General features: G+C 42.1%; 1 protein-coding gene across 1 annotated transcript in view; it reads left to right on the forward strand.

Moving 5' to 3' along the window:
• The window catches only part of Atp10b (ATPase phospholipid transporting 10B (putative)), a 235,076-nt gene extending 225,608 nt beyond the window's left edge, over positions 1-9,468 (forward strand). Inside the window, exons 24-25 of the mRNA XM_036198423.1 lie at positions 4,195-4,382; positions 8,408-9,468. Coding sequence (XP_036054316.1) covers positions 4,195-4,382; positions 8,408-8,888 — 669 coding nt within the window. The 3' untranslated portion in view covers positions 8,889-9,468. The remainder of the gene's footprint in view (positions 1-4,194; positions 4,383-8,407) is intronic.
• The last annotated feature ends 9,709 nt before the right edge of the window (positions 9,469-19,177 follow it).

Consider the following 19,177-nt stretch of genomic DNA (forward strand, 5'->3'; position numbering starts at 1 on the left):
CCTAAGTTCGTGTTCTTTATAGATCATCAATACCAGAAGAGACTATGACACAATGGAGAGGAGGTCAGGTACATCATGCTTTCTAGAAGGCAGGACACAGATACACCAGTGGGGAGTCTGGCTCCTGTGTAGTAGGGGACTCTAGAGCTCCATTTATTGCTGGTCCAATTGTCTCTACCCTACAAAGCAAGCTACGGAAAAATATGGTATTGACAAGCTCCTGGGGTATAGATATATCAGAAACAGTGAGCAAGGGATGTAAGAGTCAAAGATCCTTTGATACTAGGAACTGAGGCCAGCAGGGGAAACTTTTTAACTCCCCCAAATGAAAAATTATCATTGAAATTAAAAAGTACAGTGTGTGGAATTCATTCTAGATCAGACAGCACAAAAAGAAAAAGAAAAAACAAAAGAAAGGAAAGCTACCAAATTGGGAAGTAGAATTAGAAACTCATGTGGATTCACATACAAGTAATAAAAAGTTATTAACAGGAATGGTAGTTGAAAAAAAAAATGACTCCAATATCTCCACCAAAGGAGTCACAAAATGGGGAAAAAGGTAAATAAGCAATATTTGAAGAACTAAATAAACAAAAAAAAAATCAAAATAGATCTGGCTATACCACTTAAAGGTGAAGAGTAAAACTGTACAAGACAAAAAAAAAAAAAAAAAAAAAAAAAAAAAAAAAAAAAAAAACAGAGATAGACTTAAAATCTGTTAGTGATTATGGGCAATTCCAGTATAATTCCTACTGGAACTTGCACAAAAGACCATAGTTAGTGAGACCAAAGCAAAAGCTGCTCAAAAACAAAGGCTTAATGATCTTCAAAGACCTGAGGGGAAACTGGAACAGCTCTGTGTGTACACGGGCCCATTAGTGTCTATAACTAACCCACACTTACTTTGCCTCTTAAAATTAATGACATTTTTAAATAAACTATGAGATTTATCATTCACTAGGAAAAAGGAATATACCGAATTTGGCAAAAATATTCCAAAACAATAGGTAATTGATTTGGCTAAAAAAATAGAAATATTTAACTGTGCATTTTTACAGGAATCTTCATTTATTTAGTATCTTTAACTCCGGCCTAATCACTAAAGGGCTAGAAAAAGGATAGAAAACTTATTCTATCAATTCTTCAGAACATAAGGAAGATGAGAAAACTAAAAGCAGGAAAAGATGTCAATCAAACATAGAAAATAAATTAATACTAATTTTTTTCATTGGTCAAATAAAATAAGAAATGCATAAAAATTTCACATAGCATGAGATTTGCTCAACTCTATCAGAAACCAGCACATCTGAACAACTAATTATAAACAGTCATCAAGAAGCCAGAGAAAACCTTATATATGTCGACACTCCAAAATCCACTTCTAAATTACACATGAAATAAAAAGATCATGATAAACAAGAATCTCTTGCTGAGCGACTAAAAAAACATGACGTATGGTTTGCTTTAAGAGCATGGCTACCGGTAGGTCAAAAAAATCATTATGCGGACCAGAGTGAACTCCCCAGAACTCCAGTAAAACCACACCCCAGCAAAGTCACTGAGGGAAGGACACAAAACCACAGTAGCAATGAAGATGACGACAATGGTGTTTAAAGTTTACCAAAACATAGTCAAGAGCAACTCAAAAATAAGCTAATCCTTTTCCCAAAACATCAGCTCCAGGGATTATAAAGTAAGTTTGACCAAACTTAACATTTCTATTTTTCAACCTTTTTTTTTTTTTTCATGAACTAAAAGAGAGACTTGTCTTCTGGGACTATTATGCTACTATAACAAAATATTTGTTACAAACAAAAGGACTTTCTCTGGTTTCTGGAAGTCCCAGATGTAGGGACAGGCAACTTGCACTGGGGACAGGAAGTTAGGGACAGAATATTATCTAACTCCTGTATCTCCAAGATGGCTTGCTTTGGGTGGAGTTCTAGACAGGGGAGGCAGCCAAAAACGGGTGCTGTGTTCTTACATTATAAGGGCAGCAGATTCCCTCAACCCTCTCTTTTAAGTCCATTATTTGCATAAAGCTCTTGTGACTCAGACGCTTTCCCAAGCATCCTACCTCCCTCTGGTCTCACATGGGGCCTTAGGTACCCATAGGAAGCTGAAAGGAACACCTACCTTCAAATGACAGTTACCTGTATTCCATGGCTAGAGTAATTCTGATGTCACATGAACATAGGCAGTCCAAGGAAATAAAACTAAAACTAGTCATGCAACTAAAACATTCTGTTTTGGAAAATCTCCTCAGCATTATGTTAAAGGTGAAAAGTACAACCATGAAACATTCATATCCTACTAGCAGACTACAAACCAGTGAGAGACTAGAGCAGTGGTTCTCAACCCATGGAGCACAACCCCTTCGGGGCTCAAATGACCCACACAAGGTCACCTTAAGAACATAGGGAAACAGATATTTACATTACGATTCACAACAGCACAAAATTAGTTATGAAGTAGCAACAAAAATCATTTTATGGGGATTGGGGATTTAGCTCAGTGGTAGAGTGCTTCCCTAGCAAGCGCAAGGCCCTGGGTTCGATCCTCAGTTCTGGCCAAAAAAAAAAAAATCATTTTATGGTGGGTGTCACCACAACATGAGGAACTGTATTCAAGGATCTTACCATTAGGAAGGTTGAGAACCACTGTTCTAGAGGGGGATTTAAAAAAAAAAAAAAAAAACAGCTAGAAGAATTATAAGTACCCACAGGCTATAAGAGAATTTCACTTATAAGTATGCACCCACAAATAATAATGATAAATATTTTTGCATGTGTGTGTGTGCGTGTGTGTAGGGAGACACACAAAAGTGTTTGCTGCTGCAGCATTGTTTTTAATAGAGTATAGATATATATAGAGATAGATAGATAGATAGATAGATAGATAGATAGATAGATAGATATAAATGTTATATATAGATATATTACAGAAAGCTTAAATGTTCATCAGTGGTATATTTGTGTAACCAAGTACACGTAGTCCCAACTTAGCAATAGTTTTACTTACGCTTCTGTTTTATTATGTTTTCATTTTATTCTATGCCGATACCAACACCACACATGTGGGATACAAGCTGTCCTTCCAATGTTGAATTTAGATCTTTTCCTGAGCTGGCAACACATGGTAGGATATTCTCCTGAGGCGCGTGCAGAGCTAAGCCTGGCAGCCTGTCATCAGCCTTGCAATCACAACACAAACAACCCATGCTCTGTGCTACACTGCCAGGCTGTGACACTTGGAGGGTTAGCTAGAGTCTGAAGCATGTGTAAGTTACAGTATTTTCTACTTACACCAGGTTTATAAGGCCTAACTCTGTTATGAGTCAAGAAGCGTCTATAGTTAAAATGAACAAGCTAGAGATAGACCATCTGTGCAGACATGGCTCCCAAAGTGTTGTGTGAAAGAAACTGCCAAGTTACCTCAGTTTGCTTGGGGTCATAATAAATGCTGTTCATGGTGTAGCTTAAATAGGAAAAAGTTATGTATTCCCATTCTTGAGGTTAAAAGTCCAAAGTCAGCATCCTGGTCCAGGCATTGTCTGGGGAGAGCCTTCATTCCAGGCTGTAGGCAGCTGTCTTTTATTGCATATCCCTGGAAGGAAGAGAAAGAAAGGTATCTTCTTTTGTGCTTCTTATGAGGGCACTAAGTCCATTCATGGAGACTCCTAAAATTATCTCCCCAAAGCCCCATTTTCAAATACTATCAATTGAGAGTTTCAACATAGAGACTCAGGGGTCGACACAAACTTCTAATCCATAACCCAAAGGGATACATAGGTATGATGAAGAATGTATCCATAAGCATAGCTGTATAGACATGTACAAAACTTCCCTAAAAGTAGATAGGCAGGCCATTTACAAGAGATGTATGGTTACTTTAATTATATCTATAAGGTTTAGTATACTTGAAATATTCCCCTCAAATTCTGCTTTCTAGAATGTTCTTAACCATTACATTTTTTAAAATAGAATTTTAAAAGCTGAGGCAGTTTTTGCAAGCCAGCTAGGTAGAGCAAGTATGGATGTTTGATCCATTAAGCTACTGTGTTCTGTGAGTGCTTGATATGTGTGTGTGCCTCTTCCAAAATGTTGGAAGCAAAGCCTAACTAAGTTATGTGCATTTGGCTGTCCCTTAATCTAATCAGAACTTCCAACAGCATCTTCTTTGTCCCCTCCACAGACTGTCCTCCATGGCCTTGTCCTCCTCGGCAGCTTCTTGATGTACTTTGTCGTCTCCCTGATATACAATGCTACTTGTGTCACCTGCAACAGCCCCACCAATCCCTACTGGGTGATGGAAAGGCAGCTCTCAGATCCCACATTCTACCTCATCTGCCTCCTCACACCGGTTGTGGCTCTTCTACCAAGGTTTGAGCTCTTGGGCAATGCCCTTTAAATTCCCAGTCTCCACAAGTCCCCACAGCCCAAGGTTATTAGTTATACTACTCACTGATGTGAGAGATGATTGGCAAAATCAACTTCAGGAAGGAGGGGCTTGTTTTGGCTAGTAGTTTAAAGGCAGCCAGTCACATTGCACCCACACTCAGGAAGCAGAGAGGCATGAATGCTGGTGCCCAGCTCACTGTCTCCTCATAACCCAAGGGTAGCCCACATTCAAGGTTGCTCTTTCCTCCTCTGCTAAACATTCCTAGAAACACCCACCCACACAGATATACCCAGAGGTGTGTTTCTTCATAAAGACTCAAAATCAGTCAAGTTGACTGGAGCTTTAAGATTGTAGTCCAGAGACAAGGTGGTGGGATAAAAGAACAATAAGACAGAGGGTAAATAATATAGACTCTGGTCCCAGGTCAGCCATAGAGAAGCAAAATGTCCCCCATGGTGATGTATGTAATATGGGAGGAATCATTCTACCTCTCCGGCATAGAAATTGTGTTGTGTGGTAAAGGAGCATTTTTTAAAGCTCTGTAATCCTTTGCTATTAGTTAGGGAGTCACACACCCCAGTGCCTGGAGGACAGGGAGCAATCCCCGCAAGCCACATGAAGTGCACACATGGGGACAAAGAACTTCCTGTCATCATAGGAAAGAACTGAGAAGCAGAACTTCAGCGTTCTCTCAGAAATTTTAAATTTTTCATAAAATAGCCAACATTTTAATATCACTTAAGTTTAAAACATATGTGTAACATTCATGATCACATACTATTTTCTGACACTTCCAACCTAAAAACCCCTGCTTTCACATTTCCAAGGAAAACACCGGCAGTACTAGTGCTTTTCTGTGGAACTCATGGTTGATACACATTGTACAGCCTCAATGCCTTTTTTTTTTTTTTTTAAATCAGCCAAGTAGTAGGCAGAGCTAAGGTTCTGGTTCATGAAACAGCTGAAAACCTAAGTCCCCAGATGTGTCCATGTTACCAACCACAGTGGGAGCAAGGTTCTCCTGACTGAAAACCCAACCCCATAGTTGGGGTTTTTTGTTTTGTTTCGTCTCTTGATTTTGAAGGTAAGCAACTATGGTCATCATGGCCAGAGTGAGCTTTTTGAGTCCACATATTATTTGGAAACTAGAAAGGAATTCATGAGCCCAGTGTTCTTCCTTAGAAAAAAGCTTGGAGCCAGAGTCTTACAAGGCAGCTTAATAAAGGCCCTTGAAACATGTGCAAAGACTGTTGACACATGTGGAATGAACAGATGGGCATCAGTTTGACAGCTCGCTGAACAGATGAGCAATGAGTTGAGGAAATGTTAGCAAATATGTACTTGCTAGTGACCACAGTATTCAGTCCAAATCTTTGCTTATTCCATATCATCACCACAAAGTTGACTAAGGTCACAGGGATTCCTTGTGATAATGAAGGGATTATTTTCATGGTTGTAAGGACTCCTGACTTACAACCTTGACATAATTCTTGTTTGTTTATAGAAATCCACATGATAGAATGTTTGCTGTAGAAAACTGTTTCTGGCTTAAAGTTGAAAGTCACATTTCTCATAACGGGCAGTGATCTCACTCACCAATCTTGTCATAAGTAGACCACTAATCTTAGTCAAGTTAATTCACCCCACACAAAAGGACAGCGCAAAAGTCCCTTCAACTAGAAGCATAGATGTATGCAAACTATTTTAGAGACATAAAAACAAATTAGCATATCAAGTTTAAACCCTAGGGCATCCTCTTAATCCTTTTAATTAGTAGTAGTGAATAGTAAGTCTTAGGGCTTTGTAGAAGTCCTTGACTTTTACAACCGATACGTTCTTGGGCTCTCTTCCCACTTCTTTCTTTCCTCTGCAACTCACACCCTAGATCCAGTGAGTTCCAAGCCTTTATCCCAGGTTTGCTGATCTCCTACCATTGTATTTTTCTCCACGGACCCAGAAATCACTGTTCTGAATTGAAAGAACTTTCTTAACAGATGCTTCCCAGCACAGGCCTCTCTCCCTGATTCCAGCTGCATTTCTCTAGCTTAGTCTATCAACTGCACTTGGCATATTTAGTCTAAGAAAAGTAGAAAGCACTTATAACTTTACTCGCCATTCACCTTCCAATTCTCAGTCTCTTCAGACTTCCCTTCAGCTAACACCAGGGCCCAGGTCACCCTCTGTCCATTAGCCTGTGGCCACATATCCAGAGTTTGCACAGCAACAAGTCAACACCTCTACCTGTGGTGTATTTCTTAGATACACTTGCAATTTCCATTTCTAAAGCTGCCATCATAAACAAGATGCTCCCCTGATACTCCAGATTACATAATTTGTCTCCAGTTAGGACTTTTCTATCCATTATTAATGTACCAGAGTCTGGTCTAGCCATCCACTTGTCAGCCACCTAAGACCTCCCTGGGTCTTTACAAGCAAATAGGAAATCCAGACCATGACCCACAGTCCTCGCCTGCCTGCTCTAGTCCTTCCACCCCCATCTTGGATCTACCCCTCATTTTCACACTTGAGCTGCTTGGCCTGGGTTTTGTTTCTCATCCCTGTGGCTGACAATGCCAACCCTCATCCTTCTTCACAAGGATGGTCTTCAGATGAGACCAGGCATTTAACCTTCTCTCTCTCCGTAACTGAACTCTTGTGGAACAAGAGAGTAGGAGTTCCCCCTTGTTCAAAGCTTACTCCTCTAGGGCCTGCCTGTTGGGGAGACTTGACACACAGTTGTCGAATGGAGGATGGAGGAGAAAGGCAGTGTCCTGGGTGAGAGATTGGACTAAAGAAATTTCAGTTTCCAGATAAGAAGTCCAATCTTTCCAAAGCATATCCACGGCTCACTGGGGTGGTAAAAACTAGGGAAAATTTTATCTGCACTGGTAGGATCTACTATAATCTTCAGAAAACTCTTGGCCCCTGTGGGTTCACCATGCAACTTTCAAATACAACAAAATAAGACTCTCTGTTTACAAGGCTTTAAAATCAACATTGTAAAATATCTCTGAAGCCAGGTGGGTAGCTTTTTAAATAACACTCAGAAAAGGGAATGTGGATGGCCTATGATACAAGACAGTTAACCTTCTCACCCTTCCACTTGCCTAAATTTGGATCCAGAAGATGAATTTAGAGTCTCCCACAGGCTACATGCAGCTTGGCAGGAAAAAGGCAAGTCTGAGTGAGCTACTGAGATCTCAGACCTTTTTGGACCTTGGCAGAATCACCTCAGCATACTGTTGTAAGGGTTTTTCAGTGAAAGAGTATCCTGGTGATCACAGGGCCAAGAAATGCTGCAAAAATCATCCCACACAACAGACTTCACCTGGGGGTGTCAGCTTCCTCACTGGGCAAAGGGTAATTATATAAAGTTACACACACACACACACACACACACACACACACACACACACACACACAAATACTGATGCATTCACAGTAGATAAGAGACTAGCTTATAGATCTAGAGCTCTTGGGTCTGACCATAGCTTCAGAGTGGACAGAGCACTGGATTCATTTTCACATCTGTACACAAAAGGAAACAAAAGTATAGTTATGCATTATATAGACACTCTAAGACATGAGAAATACAGCATCAAACACTTTCATCATAGTACAAACATCACCAAATACACTCATATAAAAGTAAGTTGGCAATGTCTCCAAGTGACTGAAGCATGTGTGCCTTGTTGTGGGTCAAAGACAGCCTCATGGGCCTTGACTGTGCCAAGCACATGGATTTTTGAGAGAATGGGTCCGCAATCAACAAAGCTCTTTGAGCAGTCCTGGTACAGAATAAGCATTAACTGTTTATGTTTTGTTGGTGTTACCATGCTCCCTCCATCTCCAGAGGCAGCTACCCTTAGCTTTGAGTGTGATCACTCAGAGTACAATAAAGACAATGTCACCTTGGGAGAAAAGTTCTAAGAGCTCTTTCAATGTTGAAATTTTAAGGCATCAAGAACAACTCAAAAACTATTTTTATTCTTTTACTTCCTACTAGGTACTTTCTCCTGTCTCTGCAAGGGACGTTCGGGAAGTCTTTAATCTCAAAAGCTCAGAAAATTGACAAGCTGCCCATAGACAAAAGAAACCTCGAAATCGAGAACTGGAGAAGCAAACAGAGACCTACCCCTGCCTCTGCTTCTGTTCCTGCTTCTGGCCCTGCCCATGCTCAGCCCCCATGCCATCCAGTACCACCTACACAACAGCAGGACTTAGGAACCAGCACCCCAAAGAACTCTAGCCCTCCCAGGCAGAAGCACACTGAAGACTGGGTTCTCCAGGGTCCAAGATGTAGCAGAGAATTTTCGAGGGATGACACATGTTCAGGAGACACCTTGGCTAAACTCTCATCTGGGGAATGCCTTCTGGGTCCAAACAGAACAATGGCTCCCACAGCCTATACCAGGGGACAGAAGGATGTGTCTCGACACTCAAGCAAAGGTAGTCATCGCCGGTCTCAGAGTTCCCTGACTATATGAGGGGACTATAGAAATCAGATCTTGATCCAAACTCAGAAGAAGCCACCCCAATCACTGACAAGTGATTCTAGTCCCCTTCCTCTCTGTAGAGGAATGACTGCCAGTTTTATCAATTCTCACCAAGGTTGACTTCCTTCAGGAAATGCTGGCCCCAGAGGAGTTGAGCAAAACTGACTGACTTTAGCTTTCTTCTGCTGCCAGGCAGCACATTTTGAAAACAATAGTCTGGATCCAGGTGTTATGATTTTGTTGCATTGTGTTCCAAAGTTTTAGCCCAAGCATATCCTTGTGTGCTTCTAAATGAGTAAAACCTATGAGCCCAATGCAACCCGGCAGTAAGTATCCAAGACTCCAACCAGTATTATAAAACTTTGAAATGTATCAGAATATGGAAGTTACTCAGCTTCTCAAGCCATCACCTCACCTCATCCAAGAGTTCAAGTTTCACAAGAGACCTGCACATACAACAGCTTCATCTCAAGATCACTGCAGTACCAAGTCAGGGATAACATCCCTTCCATGAACAGAGTTGGGTCTGCTTCCTTCCTCTAAGCCAGTGGTTCTCAACCTTCCTACTGCTGCAACCCTTTAATACAGTTTCTCATGCTGTGGTGACCCTAACCACAAGATTATTTCATTGCTATTTCATACCTGTAATTTTGCTACTGTTATGACTTGTCATGTAACTATCTGATATGCAGGATATCTGACATGCAACCCCCAAAGGGATTGTGACCCAGGTTGAGAACCACTGCTCTAAGCCAAAGAAAACTACATCTGAAGATGAAAATGGCATTAAATGGGATTTATGTGCACAACAGATACTACCAACTGCTGTAGAGGCAGGAAGAATACACATACTAAAGATTTTCCCCACCATCTGAGGAATATTCCAAAAGTACACGGCATTCTCTTCATAAAACTACTTACTTATTTGGAAATAAAATTGCCCATCCTCATTCAACTCTTACAATGGGAAATATCAAGAATAAGATCTTATCCCAGGTTCCTGCAAGAAGAGGCCCATATGACAGAGCAATGTGAATGCAATGTGGCATCTTCAAGTTTAAAGCCTACACTAATCAGTTTATGTAGAATGTCATGGCCATCATTGGCCCGTGATTCAGCTAAGTTCAGCAGTCAAGGGGAAAGAATTCTATGTGCTTCATATCCCTAGAAATTGTAAATGCTAAAAATGTTGAAAAGCTCAAAGATTTCTATAAAAGGCTAGATGACAGTTTTCAAAGGCTGTCAAGATAAGCTAGATCTGTTATGACCAGCAATGGCCTATTCAAGTCTTCAAAGTCAAGTCAAGGAGTATTCTTTGCCCTAGTCTCCTTAAGGCAGTGCCTACACATTAAAAGTCCAAGGATAGGCAAACTGTAACCTTTGTACCCAAGTCATCACCATGAGCCATGAGTTGCCCTGTCACTTAAGCAATTCCTCAGCAATGATACTAAGAATAAGCTCAACAATCAAGATAGCAAATAGCAGAGTGAGCCAACTCTCTGTTCATCCTTGTGGAAAACAATGACTGGAGGAGCCATTTAGAGCATCATCCTAAAGCTCTGCCATGTAATGATGCCAGCATGAGCCAGAAGGTGGGGACTTGAGTGAGTATCCTACAGAAAAATTGATATGGCCATGCAGGAGGTGTGGGATGAGAGATGAATAAGCAGGCATAGGTTGTTCCAAGTGAAGAGATTCATCAAAACTTGGATTTCACCCCCTTTTCCCTATGAGACTCCTGCCTACTGCCAATAGCCAGAATTCCTCAGTAATATAATCTAGAAAATAACAGAGCATTGGCTCCAGTGGATTGGAGTTTAAGTGTTTGCTTTTCTCTGTAGTCTTTAAAGGACCTTGAAGCAGGTCACCATGCCTGCAAATTAAGTTTAAACAACTCTACCTCCTGGCATCAAGATAGAGTCCAAATTGCATACAGTGCACCGATGAGGCTTTTACAAAGCAGGTAGTCCTTAAGACCAGATAGACTCTCACTTCAGATGGAAAAGAGGGGATGGGAAAGCTGAAAGAAAATGTGACACCCCAGCCCTTACCGAAATCCATGCTCAGCTCAGCATTCTGACGCTGCTTTTTCTTGCCTGACCGACCATCTCAGTTTGCCTGGATGATCCCATTTTTACAGTTTCCCACATGCTGGGGAGCCTGGGCCATCTAGTCACAAGTGATCACTTACTTTTGCCATTCTTTGTGGACCAAACCAATGGTGTGACTGTCTGATGTGCCATCTTCCTCAGAGGAAGCTCTACACTCCTCTATAATGTAATGCTAGTGATGGTGTGTAGTATATGTTATATGTGTATAATCTTTTTACTGATTGACTGGAAAAAATGTCATCATTTTTTTTAGAAAGAAAGAAAAATAAACGGTTTTTCCACAGTTCTCAGCCAATCTAAAATCCTTATTATTCTTCCTATATATTTTCATTACTGATCCTGAATATTTATTCATTCACTCATCCTTCTTTGCATTTACTCATTCATTTATCTATCCAAGAAACTTCAATAAGTCCCTACTAAATAATTTGAAGGGCGACATTGGCTGTGAAGAAGTTAATACCTGTCCTCACCTTCCTTCCATACCTACCTTCCCAAGAGGCTCATGGCATTAGGAATATTTAACCCAATATGTGAGTAGAGCACAAACTCTGTCTATGGGCTGGAAGAATTGGAAACCGTGCATACAACACTTTCATTCAGGAACTCTAACCCAACTACTTTTCTCCTGCAAGTCTAGCACACACCCAGAACCCAGGCTGAGTTGGTAATCTCTGTCATTTCATTGTAAATGTGAGTGATTATAGCACAAGCATGAAGACCTGGGTTCAAATCTCTAGTACCTACATAAAAAAAAAAAAAATCTATGTGTAGCCAAATACACCTATAGTCCCAATATTATGGCAGAGGGGTGAGGTAGGCACAAATGAGAGGACCTTTAGGACTTGGTGATTGCCAGCCTAGGTTTGGTAAGAGCCTGTTTCTAGGCAAAGGGTGGTAGAAGATGAAATCCATCTCCTCTGGCCTCCATGTGCACAAACATCACAGAGAGAGAATAAGTAAAGTGATCAGTGTGACTAGAATTCAGACATCAGAAGGAAATGCCCTGGGATTATGTTGTGCTAATGACTATAGGGTTAGTTTACTGGTCTAAGCCTGTGTCACCACCTAACCCCACAGCGACCCTCCAGGATAAAGGCTTATCTAGCCCAGCACAGTAGCTTCAACTATACCACAGCTATCTCAAAGCTCCATGTATTGACCTCACCCTTACATTGTCCAGTGTCAACAGAGCTCACATGTATCTGGGACCCAAGCTGAAGGATTGGGTTCTCACTCCCTGCAGGGTCTCTCATCCTCGAGAAGGCCAGCTAGGCCTTGGCGCATGGCTCCAGAATTGGAAAAAAAAAAAGAAAGCTGTAAGACCTCCTGCAATCTATGCTGAGAACTTGTATACTTGCTGACCACCATGTCCATGGAAGCAAGTCACAAAATCAGCCCTGTTTCAAGAATGTGGGGAAATGCGCTCTACCTTTTCATGAGAGGCACTGTAAAGAAGCTGAATATCATTTGCAGTCATCCATCCCCACCTAGTAGAGGAAGGAAATGAGGTGAAGAGAAGTCACATACAGATATAACAGTACCACCATTAGCAAATGGTCAGGTGGTACGCTAACCATAGGAGTCTGAAAGCAGAGGCCATGTGTGTGCTTAGCCGGAGATACACGACTCAAAGTAAGACCAGAGGGCAAATAGGGACCAGAACCAGACAACATTCTCTGGAGAGGCAGGGTTTCACAGTGGGGAGGGTGCCTGAATTTCATCCCAACTCTGGCACAACCTAGCAATGTGACTCAAGGAAAGACCGTTCCACACCATGTCCATCCAGGTTGCAGCCCAAACGAAAGTAAGTCTAAAGTCAGCATTTAGGGGGAACCTCAGTTACTCCTTACACTGCCATACACTATCTCCCTGAAGGTCCTCCTCCACTCTAGACTTGAGCACCTAGCCAGGCTGATCCATGTGGAACCCTTTCCTCTGGAAGCCTTCTAGTGCCACCTAGCAGGATAGAAAGAGGTACTGCACCTGAGAGGGCTTTGGATCATAGAATTCTACTGACAACAATGAGTTGGGCTGGAGCTAAGAACTGGAGGCCAGATTTCAAGTCTTGGTGGTGTGGTTTCCATGGTGACTCTAAACAAATTCAAGGGTTTTTTTTTTCCCCTGAAACTATTAATCTCAGATTCCCCAAACTCTTAAGTTGGGCCCTCTTGGTTCTAGAAGCTGTTTGGGGCGACTGGTTATGGTCTAGGAATATCCTCTGACGGCTCCCAAGCCTGTAGTTTACTATCTGTGCATCTGTATGAGTTTGTATAGCATGCACACATAAACACAGAGAATGGAAAAGCCCATTTAAACACACACACACACACACACACACACACACACACACACACACACACTATGCCCTTGGTGCTTGGAATATGGCATCACATGACAACAATGTGAGGCTGCCATTGGAGAAATCATGAGTGGGACTGGTTTTCTGTGATTAAGTGAAACTGGGAAGGCATCAACCCTTTGGGGAAGGGTTAAAAACCTCCCAATCCCTTTGAAGACCTAGGTTGGCTTTTTCAGATCCATAGATAGGTGTTGAGAAACGGTTGTGTAAGTGGACCCGTAATGAACTGCCAAGGTAGTCATCACTTCCAACTGTCAAGAGGGAAGCCAGAGAAAATACATACTTTTCCTTTACATAGGTCCTCAGATAACTAAGGACCAGGCACCTCCATGAACACTCCCATCCACCCCTAATAAACATGGTTGCTTACTATGTAAGTAAAGCACAGAGCCAATATTCCTGTGCCCCTCCAAGCAGAGCACTACCTCAAAGACAAACCTCTGCAGACAGTTAAACAGTCACTGTCTTACAGCAGTCTGTAAGAGAGGTTCATCCTCATAGGGAAGCCTGAGGAAAGGTAACCCAGGCACAGAACGATCCTCAGAAACATTTGCAAAGAGGCTAGCCAAGCAGACACTTGACTGAACTTTAAAGAAAGTATTTTTCCTACATTTTTGAACCAATGATTTTAATTAGGATTAGTTACAGGAACATGAGTGGGGGGAGGTATTTTTAAAACCACCTTTCTAGTAGCTACAATGCTGAATAAAATGTCTCATCCTTGCCCAGCAATCCTAATTAATCTACAGATCTTTAGAGAAGGATAGGGCCATGTCTTAGTGAAGAGACATCATGACCAACACAACTCATAAAAGAAAGCATTTAATTGGGGCTGGCTTACAGTTTCAGAGATTTAGTCCATTTTCATCATAGTGGGAAGCATGATTGCACACACAATGCTGGAGCAATAGCTGAGAACTACATTCTGACCCATAGGCCAAGAGAGAGAATATGGACCTGGCATGGACTTTTGAGTCTGTAGGAGACTAAAAGCCCACCCCCAGTGACATGCTTCCTCCAACAAGGCCACACCTCCTAAATCTTTTCAAATAGTGCCATTCCCTAATGACTAAGCATTCAAATATATGAGCCTATGGTGGCCATTCCTATTTAAATCACCACAAGCCTTATGAGCGCCTCTGGCTAATAATGTTAAGAGGCCCAGTCTTACACAGGTATTGGACAGGTAATAAAAAATGTTTTTCTTTAGGGTCAACAGACATTTCTACCTCAGCTAACCTGTGTATTCCCACAGACAAAAAGTTGCTATTGCATGTCAATGATGAAGCCCAAGTGAAAGACAAGTAGCCATGCCCAGGGTCATTCAAAAATATGTAAGCAAAGCTAAGATCAGAATTGTGCCCTACTGACACTCATCTTTGACCATTTCATCAGCCAGAAAGAAAATACCAATGCTTTCCATAGTAGTTTGCATGTTTTAAAGGGCACTCTCACACAGACATGAAAGCAGGCAAAACACTAATGCATATATATATTTAAAAAAAAAAAAAAAAGGACTGTTACACCAAATGGGTAGAATGAGAAAATATGAGGCCACATGATAGATGTGTGAAGAGAAATCTGTCTGACCTTGGGGTCTGTAGTGCTTTGAATAAGGATATCTGCCATAGGCTCATATATCTGAACACTTGGTCAGCAGCTGGTGTCACTGATTAAGGAGGTGTAGACTTACTAGAGAAAAGTAATCACTGAAGGTGGACCCTGACAGTTCGTAGTCTGTCCCCATTTCCAGTTGGCTGATTCTCCTTTGTGCCTGCACTTGAGGATGTGATCACTCAGACTCTTGCTCCAACCACCATGCTTGCGTGCTGCCATGCCTCCCCACCATGATGAACTCTTCCATCTATAAGTTGCCTTGGTCACAATGTTTCATCACAGCAACAGAAAGATAACTAACATAAGGTTTTTCTAGAACTCCTCATATATTACCCTGTTTGCAGATGTATGTTCTGGGGGGCGAGGATGGACTATACCAGGAAAGGGTATCTTTCAGACCTCTTGTCCTGCTTGCTGAGACAGAAATTAATTCTAAAGCCCCATCAAGTGCTGCTGTTGAGCCCCAATTCTTCCCTCAAGAGAAATCTCCCTCTCTCTCTCTCTCTCTCTCTCTCTCTCTCTCTCTCTCTCTCTCTCTCTCTCTCTCTCTCTCTCTCTCACACACACACACACACACACACACACACTTTTATACTTTTACTGGATATATAAAACACATACAAGAAAATAAGTATGTACTTTGTTCTCCCATTTATGCAAGACTTTCAATCAAGAAGAACAAGAGTCCTAGGCAACATGATACTCACTAAGACTCTAGCCAAGGCCTCCCTCTTTTAAAGAGCAAGAAGCAAAGTCCCAAAGAGAGGATGAAGAAGAGCCTGGTCCTCCATGAACTTTCCCACAGTGGCCCATTGGAACATTCCCAAGTAAGATTTTATGCCACCCTCCTGGCCGACTATCAATTGGGTCAAGACAGGCAGAGGACTTCACTCAGGCCACCATCTTCATGAACATCATGACCTAACAAGGAGAGATTCCCACCTTGGCAACCCGTGCTTTTCAAAAAACACTCAGTTGCTTTATTCCAAAGAAGAAGGCCTAAGAGTTCTCAAGTCAAAGAGGCAAGTGAGGATGGGGCAATAGACATCTTCATCCAGAAATGGAAGGGATTCCCTATATCTGAGGCTGGCCCAGATACAACAGGACACACACAGGGAGTAGACATTCTGTTCTTATTCAGGCAAGTCTATGGCTGGGCCAAGAGTCAACCCTGTGTTGCTCTACTTCAGGATCCAAAATATAAAACATCAAGCCACCCTCCTGCCAGAAAAAAAGTTGAAAAAAAAGCCCCAACTAGATCTAAGAATCAAAAGATCATTTCTCATTTTTACAAATTTCTTATTGTGAGGCTTTTCTTTCTCATCTAATTAAAATAATGAGGTTGTTCTGAAGGTCTTCTGAGCCTGTGATTTTCCTGAACTCAGCCTTCTCATCCATGAGAAGACTTACGAAGTCATTCCTAGAAACCCTTGAAACTTTCATTCAAGAGATATCACTAAGAACTCTTTTCTTCTTTTCTTTCTTTCTTTTTTTTTTTTTAATGACAATGTCAGAAACCAGATGGATCCAACTCTGACAAGAAAATTAAAGGCACTAGGAGGTCAACTGAAAACCTGCTGACTGGCTAAGCATTAGCAAATTGTAAATACAGACTGGAGAGGGGAGGAGTAAGTAGGTGGGAGGAAATGAACCCAAAGAATATTGAGAGAACTCTCAATGAAAATAGAAAGAGTTACCAGACCTCCATTTACATGTCCAGCTCCTAAGCCCTTCATCACCTGACCTTGCTTGATCTTGCCAGGCTTGGAGCCTAAGCTTTTAGGAACCATAATAGACTGCTGCTCGATATTCTGAGGACACTCTGTACCTTCTAATCCCGGTGCCTCTGCTGCTCCCACCGTGGTCTCTACCCAGTAGCACCTATTCAAAGGCGCATCTAGAATACAGACCTGCATAAAACAGTCCCTGTCACTGCGCTAGTGGAACCCAACACTAGTTATGCAGGTCTGTGTGTTTGTCATTCCCCAAAGATGGATGGGATGGGTCATCAAAGATTCCACTTTAGTTCTTCCCAAGCCTGGTACCAGGCTTTGGCCAATGAGGACACTGGACCAGCCCATAACAATGTTCTCATCTCTAATCCTGAACACAAATCCAGAAGACAGAAGTTGAAAACATATTTCCTGTGACTTGATCTGCCTCTTTTTCTCTGCATATTCAAAGACCAGATGATGATCCAAGGGTCGAAGTTTTGGGGAAATCATTAGTTCCTTGTAGCCTATGTATTCAAAGGACTCAAGCCACAGTGAGCTCTCTCTCTCTCTCTCTCTCAAATTCTCTTTCTTGACTCCTTCTCCTCCCATTTTCTCTCTTTCCTCTCCTCGGTGTACTTCTTAAAAACCCTTTTTCTCAAAAACTTTTCTAGGTCAGCTGACACAAGTAGGCTGAGCCTTATCCAAAGGGAAAGCCATCTTCTCCTTTGTTGCCTTTTCTTTCTAGGCTCTACTTTTGACTCGTGGCTTTAGCCATAAATGACTAAGTTGTTCTCATTCTTCTGTCTTCTGTGGTCCTGGACTGTGGATAGGGGTGTGGGGTTGGGGCATAGAGAAGAAACGTGACTCACCATGTACAATACAGAAATGTCTGAGACATACACCCACCAGTATGCCATCAGAGTTTCTATTGTTATTTATCCTCACTTTACAAGGAAGTACGCTAAAGCTCAGAAGAGGTAAGTGGCTTTTCCAAAGACAGAGAGTTAAGAATACAACCAGTGTTCTGATCCAGTGATGCTCTTGGACCACTTACTGAACCACCAGGCAAGCTGGTCTCTTGGAAGCTTCAGGGTTTACATCTGATCTTCTAGAACAATCTTGTCTCATGAATTCCTTCCAGGTGTCAGTCCAAACCTCCAGCTGATTAAAACCCCTGCCTCATTTCTTTGCAGAGTGTCCACTGGCACACACTGCAGACACTGACAGAGAGCCTGGGAGAAGAAGAGGCCTGTGGGAAGACATGTTGACATTGGCCCAGCTCTAATGAGAGCTCCGACAGCCCAAGCTGTGCCTACTAGACAAAGCAGACACACGTTAATCTCTGCCCCAGCTGGCTCCCCTCATGGGCTTGCTCAAGGGGCCTCTGCCTGAACCATAATGCAGAAGGAAGGCACCCAGCCCTGACTCTCTTCTTATTTTTAATTAGAAATTCCCACTAAAGCCACTACAGCAATGAGGCACACACCAGGCAGTATACTTCAGGACAATTAGCACACTCTTCAGGTGGCTAAAATGGCCCAGCTCTGGCCTGTGGCTGACATAATTGCACCAAAACATACAGCCCACCAGGGGGCTCCCATTTCAAATGGAAAAAAAAAAAAAAACAATTAGTCATGCATCTATTGGGCAGTTAGATCTGTAGGACATAATTTCATAATTTAGTGTTCACAATTTAAAAGATTGCCAGGGGTGGGGATATATGGAAATCATCTCAGTATGTTCATAAGCAAGTCTCTATCCTTCACATCTAGCACACGGCTAATGCTGGGGGTGGACAACTGTGCAGGGCAGCTGGGTAGTAACTGTGTGTTGGGATCACTGGAGGCATGAGCATTCCATTCTTAGAATGTGGGAAATAATTAGTGGGGCAAGTAGCTTCTGGAACCCCTCCCTGCTACTTTCTAAATTCCCAGGCCACTAATTAAAACCTGCCTGTAAGACAGCCCCTGGCTGAGTCACTGTGATGATTCTGAAGAGTAAATAAAATGAGCAAATTCGAAGAGCAGAAAGACCTCTCCGAACACCGGGAGAGCTGTAGAAAGCCACCCCCAGGCTCCCAAGACTCTGTTTGAAGCCATCCTCTTGGATTCCACATGCACAAGCATTTTGTCTGCGTTTGCTAGTCTCTCTCGGCTCTGTGCTGAACCATTGCACCTCCACAAGCTGGCAGCGCAGTTGTAATTAATATTCAACTGGCATTTCCACTGCACCCTCAAAAGCCTGTTCTCTCAGCCTTTTTCAAATCCAATTCAGACCAAAGTAATCTTTGCCCTTGCATTTGGGTTCAGGCAGCAGCAATTCTCAGGCTTGCAGATGATGTTTATTAGCATTTATTAAACAGCAGAGGAGCCTCGCACGTTAGTGGTTGTCACTAGGTCTCTGATTTTCCAACTAAAATTAACAAGCCAGCAAGGCATTTGTATTGGGGCAGGAAGGAGGCATTTCTGGGAGAAA

The sequence above is a fragment of the Onychomys torridus genome, chromosome 8, assembly GCF_903995425.1.
Source record: "Onychomys torridus chromosome 8, mOncTor1.1, whole genome shotgun sequence".
In the NCBI taxonomy this organism is placed as follows: domain Eukaryota; kingdom Metazoa; phylum Chordata; class Mammalia; order Rodentia; family Cricetidae; genus Onychomys; species Onychomys torridus.